This window comes from Ranitomeya imitator, chromosome 4 (assembly GCF_032444005.1).
Source record: "Ranitomeya imitator isolate aRanImi1 chromosome 4, aRanImi1.pri, whole genome shotgun sequence".
In the NCBI taxonomy this organism is placed as follows: domain Eukaryota; kingdom Metazoa; phylum Chordata; class Amphibia; order Anura; family Dendrobatidae; genus Ranitomeya; species Ranitomeya imitator.
In genome coordinates, this window is record NC_091285.1 from 436,070,083 (window position 1) to 436,086,831 (window position 16,749).

At 42.9% G+C, this 16,749-nt stretch overlaps 1 protein-coding gene across 2 annotated transcripts in view; it reads right to left on the reverse strand.

The window, feature by feature from the left end:
- Window positions 1-16,749, reverse strand: part of TLN2 (talin 2) — a 328,992-nt gene that overhangs the window by 171,771 nt on the left and 140,472 nt on the right. For both annotated transcript variants that reach the window (XM_069765599.1, XM_069765598.1), the window contains exons 3-8: window positions 4,823-4,981; window positions 4,370-4,467; window positions 1,831-1,960; window positions 1,366-1,518; window positions 999-1,141; window positions 691-818 (exon numbers count right to left, since the gene is read on the reverse strand). In XM_069765599.1, the coding sequence (XP_069621700.1) occupies window positions 691-818; window positions 999-1,141; window positions 1,366-1,518; window positions 1,831-1,960; window positions 4,370-4,467; window positions 4,823-4,958 (788 nt within the window). In that variant the 5' untranslated portion in view covers window positions 4,959-4,981. The remainder of the gene's footprint in view (window positions 1-690; window positions 819-998; window positions 1,142-1,365; window positions 1,519-1,830; window positions 1,961-4,369; window positions 4,468-4,822; window positions 4,982-16,749) is intronic.

Consider the following 16,749-nt stretch of genomic DNA (forward strand, 5'->3'; position numbering starts at 1 on the left):
AATGCAAAGTAGTCAGTGTACAACTTGTAGAACAGTGCAATTTAGTGTGTTCACAAACACAATTGTATGAAAAACTGTTCACTTTGACAGACAGGTCCTAGTTAAGTGATTTTGTTGATTGAGAACAGGTGTGGCAGTAATCATGTCTTGAAATTTTGAAGGATCTGCAAACCTGGATAACGTTAGGGCTACACAGCAACATGTCAGGTGAGAAAAAAAATGTGTGTCACTTGCTGTCGCTAGACTATTTTATTCAGGTTTACAGATGCTTCAACACATATAACTTCACTTTTTAACTTCTGATTTTGAGGTAAATACAATGGCCAAGTTGCAGCCAAGTCGCAAGTCAGCCACTTGCTTTGAAGTCTATGGAAAGTGTGTCCTTTGTTGACTTGCGACCAGCGATAGAAAAGCCAACATATTTTAGACAGCTGCAACGCCGTGTAAAATCCTTAAATCCAACGTGGCAATGAGTCGCTGTGATTTCCTTGTCAAGCAGCACATGTCACCGTGTTGACCCAGCCTAAGTCACAAGATAATGTAATGCAAGACAAGCTATATAAAATCTGACAAATTCATTACATCAAGAAACAAGCCCAAGTTAGACAACAACGTTGAGAAAGTATGGCATAAAGGATACCAAACTAATATAGCTTAATATTAAAACATCACATTCTAGTTTTTACTTACTCCAAGAATCCAGGTTTATGTTTAACTTCCACATGAGGTCCAAACTGAATCTGGGTTTGTATCCCCCCAAACTCACAGGCCTTATCAAATGATACAGGGTGAGAACCATTCAAGATGTCATCACGAGCCTAGAAGATAAAAAAAATTAAATAAAAATCATCAATCTCTGCTAAGGGGACAATAAACAGCAACCCGCGACATAAAGGAGAACAAGAAAGGTCAAGAAATGGCGGACAACTTCACGTACAATAAATGTTTCATTAACTGACCAGACCATCTGTGTCCTCCATCTTGCCTCAGTACATTACCTGCACATACAGCAAGTTGAGCTGTACAGGGTCTCTGGAATCCACATTCTGATCTGAATAGAAGAACTTTCTGCGGAGAAGTAAGGTTTCATTTTCATCTACTCCCTGCTCTCGAAACGTGCGACTGTGATCGAGCCAATTCACTGAAAGATCATGTAGTGGAATCAGTTAGATCTTATTCACTCATCATGGAAAATAACCTTTAGAAAATAATGGAAAAACACCACGGGGGACAATGCAGTAGACCGGACAAAACTACGGCGGCTCATAGATGTGTGCCATGGCGTGTATATGACGCAGTGTGGAAATATAGGAGGGGACATGGAATATGAAGCGTAATGATCTTCTCTGCTGGTTGATCACTCACACTCATCCTCTGTGTGAAGCTTAGCTTTCAGCTTCTCCATTTTCTTCTCATCTCTGAGCAGAGTTCTGTCCTTCTTCAGGGTGCCAGTTGTCTCTTCTTTCTTTTCTTCCACAGTCTCCCGAATTAGAGAGTACTCCTCATAGTTAGTAATTCCTGCCACAGAAAGAGTATTCCTGGCATCAGCATCATATAGTGATGAACAAACGTGCTCCGATAAGGTGTTATCCGGGTGCTAAGAGTCTTTGGTGTGCTCAAACACCATGTTCGAGACCCCACGTCTGCATATCTCGTGGCTGTTCAACAGCAGCAATACATGCAGGGATTGCCTAACAAACAGGCTGTCCCTGTATGTGTTGTGGATGTCGAACAGACGAGATGCGCAGGCATGGGGTCTCTTACATCAATTTAAGGAATCTTTCATTGCATCATATCACTGCTCATTTGTTTTTTTAAAAGCGGTCTCACCTATTCTGCTACAGATGGTCACCAGAAGTTCTCCTACAGTCTTGGAGTCATCAACCATTATCATTTTTGCTGCTCCATCTAACATTCGAATCTTCTGGGGTCGTTGTTTCTTTTTATACTCCAAGACATCCTGAGGAAAAGCGCAATAAACTGAGTTAGAAAGTCACAGAAAGTCATAAAAAGAGATCAGAATTTCTCAAGACAGCAAGACTTGGCCATAACGACATGATAAATGCCTAAAATATTCTACATTGTGAAGCACTGATCTCATTAAGAATTCCAGTACAACAAATTGTAGTTACATTATCGAGGAGTGCACCAGCATAGATTAACAGACGTATTTACTTATGCCGGTCTTAAAGAGACCATCCAGGCATGACGTCAGAAATAGTAAGTCAGAATGTATAGGTGATGTTAACATGCCATTTACTGCCAAGTCAAGGTCATTGGTTAGTTTTTAGCTTTACTCTTTGATCAGTGACTTGAGGAGCTTAAAGGGATTCTGAGATGTAGGGGCAGAGATTCTGATTCCAGCAATGTGCAACTTACTGAGCTATTAGCTGCAGATTTGATAAAAATCAATGTTTTATCTGCTGCAGATTAGCCGTTCTCTAAAGGTACCGTCAAATTAAGCGACGCTGCAGCGATCTAGACAACGATGTCGATCGCTGCAGCGTCGCTGTTTGGTCGCTGGAGAGCTGTCACACAGACAACTCTCCAGCGACCAACGATCCCGAAGTCCCCGGGTAACCAAGGTAAACATCGGGTTACTAAGCGCAGGGCCGAGCTTAGTAACCCGATGCTTACCCTGGTTACCATTGTAAAAGTAAAAAAAAAAAAAAACTACATACTTACATTCCTGTCGCGTCTCCCAGCGTCAGCTTCCCTGCTCTGTGTAAGCGAGATGTTTACCCTGGTTACCAGTGAAGACATCGCTGAATCAGCGTCACACACGCCGATTCAGCGATGTCAGCGGGAGATCCAGCGACAAAATAAAGTCCTGGACTTTCCTCAGCGACCAACGATCTCCCAGCAGGGGACTGATCGTTGGTCGCTGTCACACACAACGATTTCGTTAACGATATCGTTGCTACGTCACAAAAAGCAACGATATCGTTAACGATATCGTTATGTGTGACGGTACCTTAAATGCTGACCTCGATATAACTCCGCCCACACCACTGATTGGCAGCTTTCTGTGTACACTGTGCATAGGCAGAAAGCTGCCAATAAGTGGTGGAGGCATGGTTATACGAGCTCTAAAATATGGAGAACTACATGGCAGCAGGATTACTAGTTCTCTAGTGATAATCTCCTGCTGATAATACAGTGATTTTATCAAAACTACAGCAAGCAGCCAAGTGATACATCACTGTAATCAGGGTCTCTGTCTGTACATTAGGCTGCTCTCAGATTAGTTGAGTGTTCCCAGCGTGATTAGATGCGAATTCCGGAGAACACTAGTAACAGCACCTGCACAAAAGGCACTGGATGCCTTTGTCCATAGAAATGCAGAAGACTGTGGAGGAAAAGAAGAGGAGAACGGTAATGTGCATGACTGAGATTTCCTCTCAATCAGTCGACATCACAGGGACAGATTGACACTGATGGGAAGAGAGATATATGGGGATGAAGCACGGAGGCAGACATATATCTACAGGGATCATCAAGCCTGGTGCCTGGAAGAGGTCATTTATATAAAGTGATATAAGAGGATTTCTCGCTATAAGGCATCTGATATGACACACAGGTAGAACTTTTTTCGGCCTCTATGCCAATATTAATAGATTAGATAGGTTAAACGTGGTGACAGAGTTTCTGTAAGAACATATATAGTGTACGGAGGCAAATGAAACCCAGCGGTCGCTGCAGCGTACTGCGGCTTATCTCCCATTCAAGGAAAAGTACTGGGAGGCGACCACAATGTAATAATATATGGGGCCGCAGTGTTCTGTACCTTATGTGGGTTATATATGGCCTATGCCGGAGCACATTTCCGCCGATCGGTGCGAGTGCTGTGTGTCAGAACCCTCCCGATCTCGTACTGATTTCCTGTCCAATGGATAGGTCATCAGTTGTTAAATCCAGGACAACACCTTAAATCTCACACCAATTTGGTTTACAGTAAGGGTCTGTATATATATAATAGACTGTTTGCACAGGCTGACCAAGCTTCAGATGGGCACGGAACAAATCGTAACAGATCGTCCTGTGCGCATAGGCTGCCATCCTCACCAAAAGTGCAGTATTGTTTACACAGGACAATGTGCTGCCGAGAAGGATCTTCGGGGCAAACCTGTTTAGACTACATGATTATCCTAGAAATGCTCCTTCATACTTCTGCAGTGTAAATGGACAGGTCTAGAGAATAAAAGCTTGGCGATGCTGTTCCATTGTTAGAAATGGACTACTGCAAGGATGTAATAGTAATCTTAGGTTTTTCACCAATTTCATTCATCTTCATGTGTACTGGCATCAAGCTTGTTACATGCACATGGCAGCAATCACAGGCCAGCTCTCGAGGTTTCTGATGCCATACCCCATTCCTCAGCATGTAGTAATCCAGGGTCCGGCCAGCCTCCAACCAGATTCCTTTCCTCGGATCTTCATCAGATAAGAAGAGACCAAAGTCGAATGCTGTGGGCAACGGGAAGAGGTCAAGTCATATAGAGGCTCTGGGGTAAGTGCCCTGTAGTTGGGCACAGCACAACAAAGCACTGTTTCCGTGAACAAGAACCTCCATTGTTCAAAACAGCCACATCAACAACAAAGAAACCATATGAAAAAGTCATAAATTTACAGGGTGAAGTGCTTTGCTAACGAGACAAGACTTTCTCACTGTCCTGCAGATTTTATTTAGTGGGAACAACTTGTATACCAGTGTTACCCTTATAGCCAGAGTATATGTGTAGTAAGAGCAGGGCAGACTACGGTAATATGAAGGATTTATATTTCAACAATTATTAAAAAAGAATAAATAAAATGCAAATACCTTGTCCTGTCTGAGCCTCGGGGACCCTCTCCCGGATGATCCGGCAGGCATCGTAGACAGCAGTGGATGGCTCAAATTGCATGGTCTTGACAACATTGCACTGCCGTACGCAGATCTTCAGCGACAGGGCAACCATGGTGCCGGCTAACTGGACAAAACCTGCACACAGAGGACAAGAAAGAAAAATAATATAATGGATAGATACGGGGATAATAGATGCAACGGGGATTTCCATTTCAACCTGATTCATATATGTGACATTTAGAGGCAGATTGAATAAAACTCAATATTTTGAACAATATAAACTTAGACAAAAGCCCAAATCTCAATGGCTCTAATCTTAATTAATTTGCAGCAACTTTAGACAGTCTGGGTTTATACCACTTATTAGTTAGCTTACTTTAACTTCACAAGAAACAAATCCTGTAAATCTACATTATTTGTCCCTGTGCTATTGTAAATTAAGGTGCAGGGTTCAAGAGCCCACAATTAAGCAAGAGCAGTATGTCTCAGGCTGTATGACACAGCCAGAATCCGGGAGAGGACAGAAGCAGTTTCGTACCGCCTGGGTCTTCCTTTTCATTGGCTCAGTTAGCACCATGTAGTGTGAAGAAGCATCGGCATTGCCAGTGCGTCTCTAAAACTTCATGATTGCCAGGATACTGTCCGGACAGCAGAGCTGCGGGTGCTAGTAAATCCAGATCAGTTCAGTGACTGAATTGTCATTGTGTTGAGCTATTTTTTCCTGTAACTTGGGCTATGGATACATCAGTTACAGTAGGGGTAAAAAAAAAAAAAAAAAAATCCAAAACAATTTATTTAAAAATAAAATATAAATTAAAAAGCGGAGGAAAAAAAATCCAGAGCAAAAAACACATGAAATTACATGTTATTGCATGCTTTTAATTAAAGAAAACCCCTATACATAACAGGTATCTACACAACTGTAATAACTCGCAAAATGTATTCATGAAGTTGTGTTGTAAAACATGAACAGTAAAATATGAAAAAAATAAATGAATAAAAACTAACAAAACGCAGAGCTAAATATTATTAATAGTAATAAAAAATGTTTTATTGTGTATAAAATAAAACCTCATGTAGTCCCATTAGTGAAAAAATACAAAAGTTATGGTTGCTAAAGAGGAAGATGTAAAACGGGGAGGAAGATGTAAAACGGGGAGGAAGATGTAAAACGGGGAGGAAGATGTAAAACGGGGAGGAAGATGTAAAACGGGGAGGAAGATGTAAAATGGGGAGGAAGATGTAAAATGGGGAGGAAGATGTAAAATGGGGGGGAAGATGTAAAATGTGGAAGAAGATGTAAAATGAGGGAGAAGGTGCAAAATGGGGGGGTGAAGATGTAAAATGGGGGGGGGAAATTGGCCGGTCAAGATGGAGTTAAGCTAAAAATATGGCTAAAGCTTTTGGGACACACTCATATTAAGCAGTAATAAAGATGGTGACCACAATAATGTTAATGCAAGAAAATTTGCAAACAAAGCAAAAGGTGACAAAACCCAAAAGTGCTGCGCCATAGAACAGTGTCTAAGAAAAACCAACCAAAACCCTCATTTATCTTCCAGTAGATGCCGCGCATACGCGTCTGGTGTCAGCCCAGCGCGCACGCACCTGATACCTTCCAATATTTTAGATAATGTAAGGAGGACCATATATATGCCCCATATGTAAAAACTAAAATTCACAAGAAATCCAGCGTAACGTACAGTCCACATCCAGAGAATAAAATGTGGCAGGCAGAGTCACAATGTATAACTATATCTCACTGTGGTCTCCATTACCAGAAGAGCCACAGAGATAGGGACAAAACAGAGCGACTGAGGAAAAATGGTGGGAGGGAAAAGAAGAAGATACAGCACAGGAAGAACCAAGAGACAATACAATCAGGGAACATGAAACAAACATGAAACAGCAGGCCAGGGAAATAAGAGCAAATATAAGTGGTTAGAAGACAACTGCTGCACAAGAAAGTGGACAAGAGGAGGGAGAGAGAAAAGCAGGACTGGGACAAGGGAAGAGAATATTGCTGTATATGAAGCAAAGTAACAAGTAGCACGATCCGTCTGCGACCTTATGATGAGAGCTGGGAGAGTCAAATAGCAAAATCACAATGTATCCTCTCCTCTGGGACAGATTCCAAGAAGAAATTAATTTAACAAGAAGCATATGCAGCCGTAATTACCATAAAGGGTCCAGGCCACATCACAGTCACCGAATCTGTCAGTGCCTTCTCTTTTTTAGGAGCCATTCATGACCAAGTCATTTACGTAATGCAGGATAATCTAGTATTCTTCAGGTTAAATTTAATAATGACAATTGAGAAGGAGTATGTGCACCCCAAGCTGAAAAGCAAAACCATAATGACCAGTGATATTACTGTGCTGGAAGATCTATGTGACCACACTCTGGGGTTAGACTAATAACCAGTAATTTCAGGGTGCTGTGCATATAATTAAGGCTTATATATCATATACTAAATATATAAAATACATAAAAGTATAATAAACTAACAGTGACAGTACAGGTACAGAGGATCCTGCCCCTTGGTTTACAACCCACAAAGTTATTGGGGAACAAGACCGTTGGAAGGAGCAGACGCTGCGGGTATGGAAGCGTCAGGCAGAAGCCGCGGGCATGGCAACGTCAGGCAGAAGACGCGGGCATGGCAGCGTCAGGCAGAGGATGCAGGTATGGCATATGGCAACATCGGCAAGAAGCCGCGGGTATGGCAGCATCAGGCAGAGGCCGCGGGTATGGCAGCATCAGGCAGAGGCCGCGGGTATGGCAGCATCAGGCAGAGGCCGCGGGTATGGCAGCATCCGGCAGAGGCCGCGGGTATGGCAGCATCCGGCAGAGGCCGCGGGTATGGCAGCATCAGGCAGAGGCCGCGGGTATGGCAGCATCCGGCAGAGGCCGCGGGTATGGCAGCATCAGGCAGAGGCCGCGGGTATGGCAGCATCAGGCAGAGGCCGCGGGTATGGCAGCATCAGGCAGAGGCCGCGGGTATGGCAGCATCCGGCAGAGGCCGCGGGTATGGCAGCATCCGGCAGAGGCCGCGGGTATGGCAGCATCAGGCAGAGGCCGCGGGTATGGCAGCATCCGGCAGAGGCCGCGGGTATGGCAGCATCAGGCAGAGGCCGCGGGTATGGCAGCATCAGGCAGAGGCCGCGGGTATGGCAGCATCAGGCAGAGGCCGCGGGTATGGCAGCATCCGGCAGAGGCCGCGGGTATGGCAGCATCAGGCAGAGGCCGCGGGTATGGCAGCATCCGGCAGAGGCCGCGGGTATGGCAGCATCAGGCAGAGGCCGCGGGTATGGCAGCATCAGGCAGAGGCCGCGGGTATGGCAGCATCAGGCAGAGGCCGCGGGTATGGCAGCATCCGGCAGAGGCCGCGGGTATGGCAGCATCAGGCAGAGGCCGCGGGTATGGCAGCATCCGGCAGAGGCCGCGGGTATGGCAGCATCAGGCAGAGGCCGCGGGTATGGCAGCATCAGGCAGAGGCCGCGGGTATGGCAGCATCAGGCAGAGGCCGCGGGTATGGCAGCATCAGGCAGAGGCCGCGGGTATGGCAGCATCCGGCAGAGGCCGTGGGTATGGCAGCATCCGGCAGAGGCCGCGGGTATGGCAGCATCAGGCAGAGGCCGCGGGTATGACACTTTGGGGACAGTAGAGTTGTTGTGGGTTGTAGACTTTCCCAAGAGATGGGTTATCAGGTTACATCTGCAAGATTCAGTTGTGAAACACAATCTGATATGCAGTGTTATTGAGAACGGGTGGGGGGATGCAAAACTACTCGTTATTCATGTTAAATGCATGGTTTTATTTTTGTCACTTTCCATTTTTCTATTTCTAGTTAAAATAAATCAAAATATTGCAATTTTCACTCTGGTCATTAGTTTTTTTATTACTTTAACTTTCCGTTGTATGAGGAAACAAGACTTGGGCATTAGCCACAATAAACACACTCCCACACAATCTTTTGCATTGAAGAATCTAGTGAGCAGGTGCAAAAGTAACTGTGAGGGGAAGACAAGCAAGGTCAGGTGTGACAGCGCCTATTGTGAGAGGTGGATCTGGTTTCATCTGCTGTATATATCTAGGTGTATGTATGCACAGTTCTCAAAAAAATTAAAGGGAACACCTAAACAAGACAATGTAACTCCAAGTCAATCACACTTCTGTGAAATCGACCTGTCCAGTTATAAAATAACACCGATTGTGAATCAATTTCTTCTGCTGTTGTGCAAATGGAACAGACAACAGATGGAAATTATTGGCAATTAGGAAGACACCCCCTATAAAAGGAGAGGTCCTGCAGGTGGGGACCACAGACTATTTCCCTGTTCTCATTCTTTTTGGCTGTTTTAGTCACTTTTGCATTTTGTCATTGCTCTCACTCTTAGGCCGGTGTCACACTTGCACGAGTCTCTCGCATCAATACCTGGCAGCACTGCCGCCTGCACTCGGGACCGAAGCGTGCGGCTGCATGTACTTTCTATGTAGCTGAACGCTCAGGTCCCGAGTATTGATGTGACTTGTGTGTGCAATGCGAGAAACTAGCGCAAGTGTGACACCGGCCTTAGAGGCACAGTAGCATGAGGCAGTGTCTACAATCCTAGTAAGAAGGAACATAAACCAGCTCACCCGTGATTCAGCAACCAAACCTCGGGAGCACGGACCTGCTGTGTCCAGGCGTGCAAGATCCAAAAAAAGAAAGGAATGTCCAGCTTCACCGAGTCCGTAAAAAAGCGATTTCTTTATTAACAAACTTTAAACATGGAGGATACAGACTTCAGCACAACCATATGGGTAAGAATCTCAACGCGTTTCTGGAGACTAGGTCCCTTAATCATGAAATTCTAAAAGACCCATGTATCCCACTTAAATAACCATACACCGGAAAGCACACCGGTGGGATAAGTGATTGACGTAACTGATTTAAAAAGTGGGCGTGAGATGAATTTCACGCCCACTTTTTAAATCAGTTAAAGAAATCGCTTTTTTACGGACTCGGTGAAGCTGGACATTCCTTTCTTTTTTTAGTGTCTACAATCCACAGAAGTTGTTCAAGTAGTGCAGCTCATCCAGAAGGGTAGCTGTGTGTCAGCAGTGTCCAGAGCATGGACCAGATACCAGGAGACAGGCCAAGTACATCAGGAGGCATGGAGGGGGCCGTAGGAGGGCAACAACCCAGCAGAAGGACCGCTACCTCCTCTGTGCAAGGAGGAACAGGAGGAGTTGTGCCAGAACCCTGCAAAATGTCCTCCAGCAGGCCACTAAAATCCATATGTCTGCTCAAACTGTCAGAAACCGACTCCATTAGGGTGGCATAAGGGTCCGAAGTCCACAAGCGAGTATTTTGCTTACAGCCCAACACAGTGCAGGGCGACTGGCATTTGTCAGAGAACACCAAGATTGGCAGATTAGACATTAGCGCCCTGTGCTCTTCACAGATGAGAGAAAGTTCACACTGAGCTCATGTGACAGTCTGGAGACACTGTGGAGAACGTTCTGTTGCCTGCAACATCCTGCAGCATTACCAGTTTAAAAGTGGGTAAGTATTGGTGTGGGGTAGCATTTCTTCGGAGGGCCGCACAGTCTTCCATGTGCTGGCCAGAGGTAGCCTGACTGCCATTAGGTACCGGGATGAGATCCTCAGACCCATTGTAAAAACCATTTGCAGGTGCACTGGGCCCTGGGTTCCTCCTGATGCATGACGATGCCAGACCTCATGTGGCTAGTGTGTCAGCAGTTTCTGCATGATAAAGGCATTGAAGCTATGGACTGACTTGCGAGTTCCACAAACCTGAATCTAATCGAGCACATTTGGGACATCATGTCTCGTTCCATCCACCAACACCGCATTGCAGCACTGACTGTCCAGGAGGAGATTCCTCAAGAACATCCGCCCCTCATCAGGAGCATGCACAGACTTGTAGGGAGGTTATAAAGGCACGTGGAGGCCACACACACCACTGAGCATCATTTCCTTGAAGTTGGATCAGACTTTGATTTTCCACTTTGATTTTGAGTGTCTTCCCAAATCCAGACCTCCATGGGATATTCACTTTGATTTACATTGATCATTTTTATATTCCACTATGTAACAAATAAAGATTTGCCACTCAAATATTTCATTCAGTGATATCTAGGATGTGGTGTTTTAGTGTTCTCTTTATTTTTTTGAGCAGTGTATATATCTAGGTATATAGGCGTTACCTGTCATTATAAATATTCATAATATTAAATAATATTTAAATTTGTTTGGTGATCTGAGATATTTAAGTGTGACAAACATGCAAAAGAATAAGAAATCGTGAAGGGGCCAAACACTTTCATACAACTGTGAACACACACACACGCATATACGGTATATGTTTGTGGGATCATACTGTATATAGGGAGTATACCGTGTGTGGCATCGGGCTGTACATAGGGAGCCTATGTGTGGCGGCTCATACAATGTTTGACAGCAAAAATAGAGCGGAATTCAAATGAATCCCCGAATACAAGGAAGGCTACATTGGGTGTCATGACATTGGGTCATGACATAACCAGCAATGAATCATCATGGACTCCATTGTGGACAGAAGCCGCATAACAGCAGTGAAGAAAGCCAGGGGTGGATCTCTGTGTGCTTGTTACGAAACGCTATCCAAAATTACGCAACCACCATCCCCATTCACTTCTAGCAGAAAAATATCTGCTGCACATTAAGCATGTTATGGATTTACCAAAACACAATGCTCTATCTTTTGGAAAAACTGCAGATGTTCACAGCAAACTCCATTCACTGCAATGTGAAATCCAAGGCCACAGCTGCACCAAAACCACCATCATCATCAGTACTCACATATGGATTTAACCCCTTAGTGACGGAGCCAAATTTTTGAAATCTGACCAGTGTCACTTTATGTGGTAATAACTTTGCAATGCTTCAACAAATCCCAATGATTTTTAGATTGTTTTATCGTGACACATTATACTTTCTGATAATGGTAAATTTAGGTCAATATGTTTTGTAAAAAATATCAAAAATTGTAGAAAAGTGTTAAAAAATTAGCAATTTTCAAATTTTGAATGATTATCCCTTTAATCCAGATGGTCATACCACAGAAAACCATTAATAAATAACATTTCCCACATGTCGGCTTTACACCAGCACCATTTGTAAAATTTTATATTTTGTTAGCATTTTAGGAGGTTTACAAATGTAGCAGCAATTTTTCATTTTTTCAAGGAAATTTACAAAATTTATTTTTTTAGGGACTTATCCATGTTTGAAGTGCCTTTAGGGGTCTCATATATTGGGAAACCCCCAAACGTGATACCATTTTAAAAACAGCACCCCCAGACATATTGGAAACTGCACTCAGGTAGTTTATTAACCCTTCAGGTGCTTTACCGGAATTGATGCAAAGTGGCATGATAGGAACGAAAATGTGCATTTTTACCACCTAAATGCCTTCTGAACAGGTTACTACAGCCGCCAGACTCTAAGGCCTCTATTTGGTCATGATTTGCCATGGCAAACATCAGGACCACAAAATCAAGATCTGAGGCCACCAATTTGGTTAACCCTCCGTCACATACAATATTCGGACTAACGAGTTCACATACAATGTGCCTGTCAGGCGCCTGCTGGAAAAATACCTATAATATCTAATGTTTGCAATTTCAGTGCTCTAAAAGTGATCAGTGACCTTCATAGGGATGTAATAAAAGAGACTACACATAATCAGTTGCAAAAAAAAACATTTACTTAACATAAAACTAATAACTATGAAATACAAACTTTTCAAAACTCCCGCCAAATAGTCCCCAGTTCGACTCTCTCAAAAAAATGTACAAAGAAAATTTTTGAACACAAACTTAATTTTAAGGTACCTTAAGTACTATTAAAAACATATTCAATCAGAAGTAGATGCTGAGGTTTCCCCAGAAAAGTCACACTTGCAGAGCAAATAGCAAGAATTACACACCATTTTTGCATGTGTCAGGCAAATTGCTTTATGACATTTGAGACATTCATAATTTGAAAGCCTTCTGGTTCCGCTTTCCGTTTGGCAGGTGGTGCATCTCCTTTTGTGAGGTGGTGCAGATGGTGACTTTTCACCATCATCTTCTGGGCGGAACCTTTTGAGCTGAACTTGAAGGCGAGAGGGGATACCGATTGTTTTCACGCTTCTCCTGCGTAGCTCTCCAAGTACTAGTTCATGGGCCAATTTTTTCAGGTACAATCGTCTACGGAGTGGTTCAAGCTTGTTTTCAAGATAAATTACTTGTGAATTTATACCACCCAAATTCAACATAGCAAAAAATATGACCATTGGCCAGCGTTTGATGTTTCTGCTGACGTTGAAAGTGGAGCACATCTGATCTGCTGTATCCACACCCCCTTTGGTGGCATTGTAAAATGTAATTACCTCCGGGTTTTTTTCTGCCCCAGTCCCAGGATCGATGGCAGCATCATCATGAAGTGTTGATAGAAGAAGTACGATTTTTTTGGCATGTGGTACATAGGAAACTAAAGCCTTTCCATTATGGAATGCAAACATACTGCTGTACTGTTGTCTCTCTTTCACACTTACAAACTGTGGCGGCAATTCCCTTTTGTTTTTTCTTACAGTTCCCACATATGACAGCTTCTGAATTTTCAGATAATCAATCAGATTACAACTTGTAAACCAATTGTCAGCTGTAATATTGCAACCCGATCCAAATAAGGGTTCAGCCAGTCTTTTTACAACATCAATGGGTTTGTTGCTCACACAGTAAGGACCTTCTGGTTGTTTTCCTGCATAAACTTCCAGGTTGTAAGTGTAGGTCTTACTGGCATCAACAAGGGCATAAATTTTTATTCCATATTTGTTTGGCTTTGATGGAATATATTGACGAAAGGCACATCTACCACGAAAACCAGGGAGCATTTCGTCAATAGTGAGATTCTCTCCAGGGTAATAACTTTGTTTACAGTTTACAACAAATCTTTGAAATATATCACGAATTGGAGCAAGTCGGTCATGTGTTTTGCGTTCGGTTCGGTTAGTTCTGTCGTCAAACCGAAGGCAACGAATTAGAATCTTGAATCTGTTTATGGACATAACAAGGCTAAATTTTTCAACTCCATCCCCATCTTTACCCCAAAGTTCCTCCAAACTTTGTCTATTTGCCCTATAAGCTCCTGCAAGGTACAGTAATCCAAAAAAAGCACGCAGTTCTATTTCATCTGTGGGCTTGATAGTTCTGTTGCAGATGTACTTGTCCTTTATAATGTCTATATATTGGTTGGTATATGTGACAATAGAGTCCAGAATGTCATCTGTAAATATACTGTTCCAGCATTCAACTGCAGTTTTTGCATTATGTGCAGTTCCTATTACTGCAGGAAGGTGAGTAATAATGTTTAAAGGTTCCCTACGTTTTTTCTGGAATGGCTTCTTATTCCATTTAGTATTTTTATCTTTTCCAATATAATATGATCCAACTTCTTCATCCTCACCACTGTCACCATCTTGCTCTGTTTCAGAATCCAGGACACATTCTTCCACCTCATCATGAGAATCAATCTCACTTTCCTCTCCTAAATCCTCATTCAGTGTGAGGTCTCTATCATCTAACAGCATGTTTGTTACTTCCTCAACATCAAGTTGTTTGGATAAGTTGTACATTTTCCTCTCCATTTCAGCAGATAATCTGAAGCAAGAGAAGGAATATGTTAGGGAACTACTGTATATGCCTGAGCAGCACACTTTCTTTTATAAAATCTCCCTTATTTCTATGAAATATCCTCACATTTTGTGCTATACATTCATAAAACAAGCTAAATAAACTATTGTGATGAATAAAAACATAAAATACCAACCTTACTGAATGTGACGTATTCACATACAATGAGCCTGAGAGATCTGTGCAGCTATATCCTCTCCCCTGAAGCTCTGAAATCCAACTGTGATATCAGGTTTCACAGACCTTCAAGAGACAGGAGACTACCTGGAGGGAGGGGGTTTCCTCACAATCTGGTGAGGAAGGAGAAATGAAAGTAAAAGAGAAGCGCCTGTCAGATCAGTTGTATGTGACGGAGGGTTAAATAGGAAGCCCCCACACTCTGTTAACCATTTATAATTATGTAGTCACTATTGACAGCAGCATCTAAGGGGTTAAACAAAGTTGGACGGTGCAAACACTGATCGTGGCTGATGCAGCAAGTTGTCAGCTATAGTGTACAGCCGACAGCTACTGGATTGTCATCTGTATGGAGAGGCTATTCTCTTATATCTCAGGTCAGTTAAAAGACGTATTGGCGGTCATTAAGGGGTTAAAGTACTGCTCCTATTCTTTAGTTATGTGTCTGATGTCATTCCTTACATGAAAAGGACTTATAAAAATCGTGTTTTAACAATGTGGCCACAAATGTTATTTTGGCAGCATTTCACCATTTACTTCTCTGGGGAAAAACTGTGGCATACAAAACTTTTGGCAAGCAGTAGAGGAACACCATTACTAGTACATGTGAGATTATCCTGTGTTCCCCTCGTTATTCCCAACTGCAGCATAGCAAGATCTTACACGACGTCCCATCTCTCAAGAACAACTGTGATATTGGAGAATTGTGTTTGTAGCAATATATATATATATATATATATATATATATATATATATATATATATATATGTGTATATATATATATATATATATATATATATATATATATATATATATATATATATATATATATATATATACATACATACAGTGGGGCAAAAAAGTATTTAGTCAGTCAGCAATAGTGCAAGTTCCACCACTTAAAAAGATGAGAGGCGTCTGTACTTTACATCATAGGTAGACCTCAACTATGGGAGACAAACTGAGAAAAAAAAATCCAGAAAATCACATTGTCTGTTTTTTTAACATTTTATTTGCATATTATGGTGGAAAATAAGTATTTGGTCAGAAACAAACAATCAAGATTTCTGGCTCTCACAGACCTGTAACTTCTTCTTTAAGAGTCTCCTCTTTCCTCCACTCATTACCTGTAGTAATGGCACCTGTTTAAACTTGTTATCAGTATAAAAAGACACCTGTGCACACCCTCAAACAGTCTGACTCCAAACTCCACTATGGTGAAGACCAAAGAGCTGTCAAAGGACACCAGAAACAAAATTGTAGCCCTGCACCAGGCTGGGAAGACTGAATCTGCAATAGTCAACCAGCTTGGAGTGAAGAAATCAACAGTGGGAGCAATAATTAGAAAATGGAAGACATACAAGACCACTGATAATCTCCCTCGATCTGGGGCTCCACGCAAAATCCCACCCCGTGGGGTCAGAATGATCACAAGAACGGTGAGCAAAAATCCCAGAACCACGCGGGGGGACCTAGTGAATGAACTGCAGAGAGCTGGGACCAATGTAACAAGGCCTACCATAAGTAGCACACTACACCACCATGGACTCAGATCCTGCAGTGCCAGACGTGTCCCACTGCTTAAGCCAGTACATGTCCGGGCCCGTCTGAAGTTTGCTAGAGAGCATTTGGATGATCCAGAGGAGTTTTGGGAGAATGTCCTATGGTCTGATGAAACCAAACTGGAACGGTTTGGTAGAAACACAACTTGTCGTGTTTGGAGGAAAAAGAATACTGAGTTGCATCCATCAAACACCATACCTACTGTAAAGCATGGTGGTGGAAACATCATGCTTTGGGGCTGTTTCTCTGCAAAGGAGCCAGGACGACTGATCCGGGTACATGAAAGAATGAATGGGGCCATGTATCGTGAGATTTTGAGTGCAAACCTCCTTCCATCAGCAAGGGCATTGAAGATGAAACGTGGCTGGGTCTTTCAACATGACAATGATCCAAAGCACACCGCCAGGGCAACGAAGGAGTGGCTTCGTAAGAAGCAT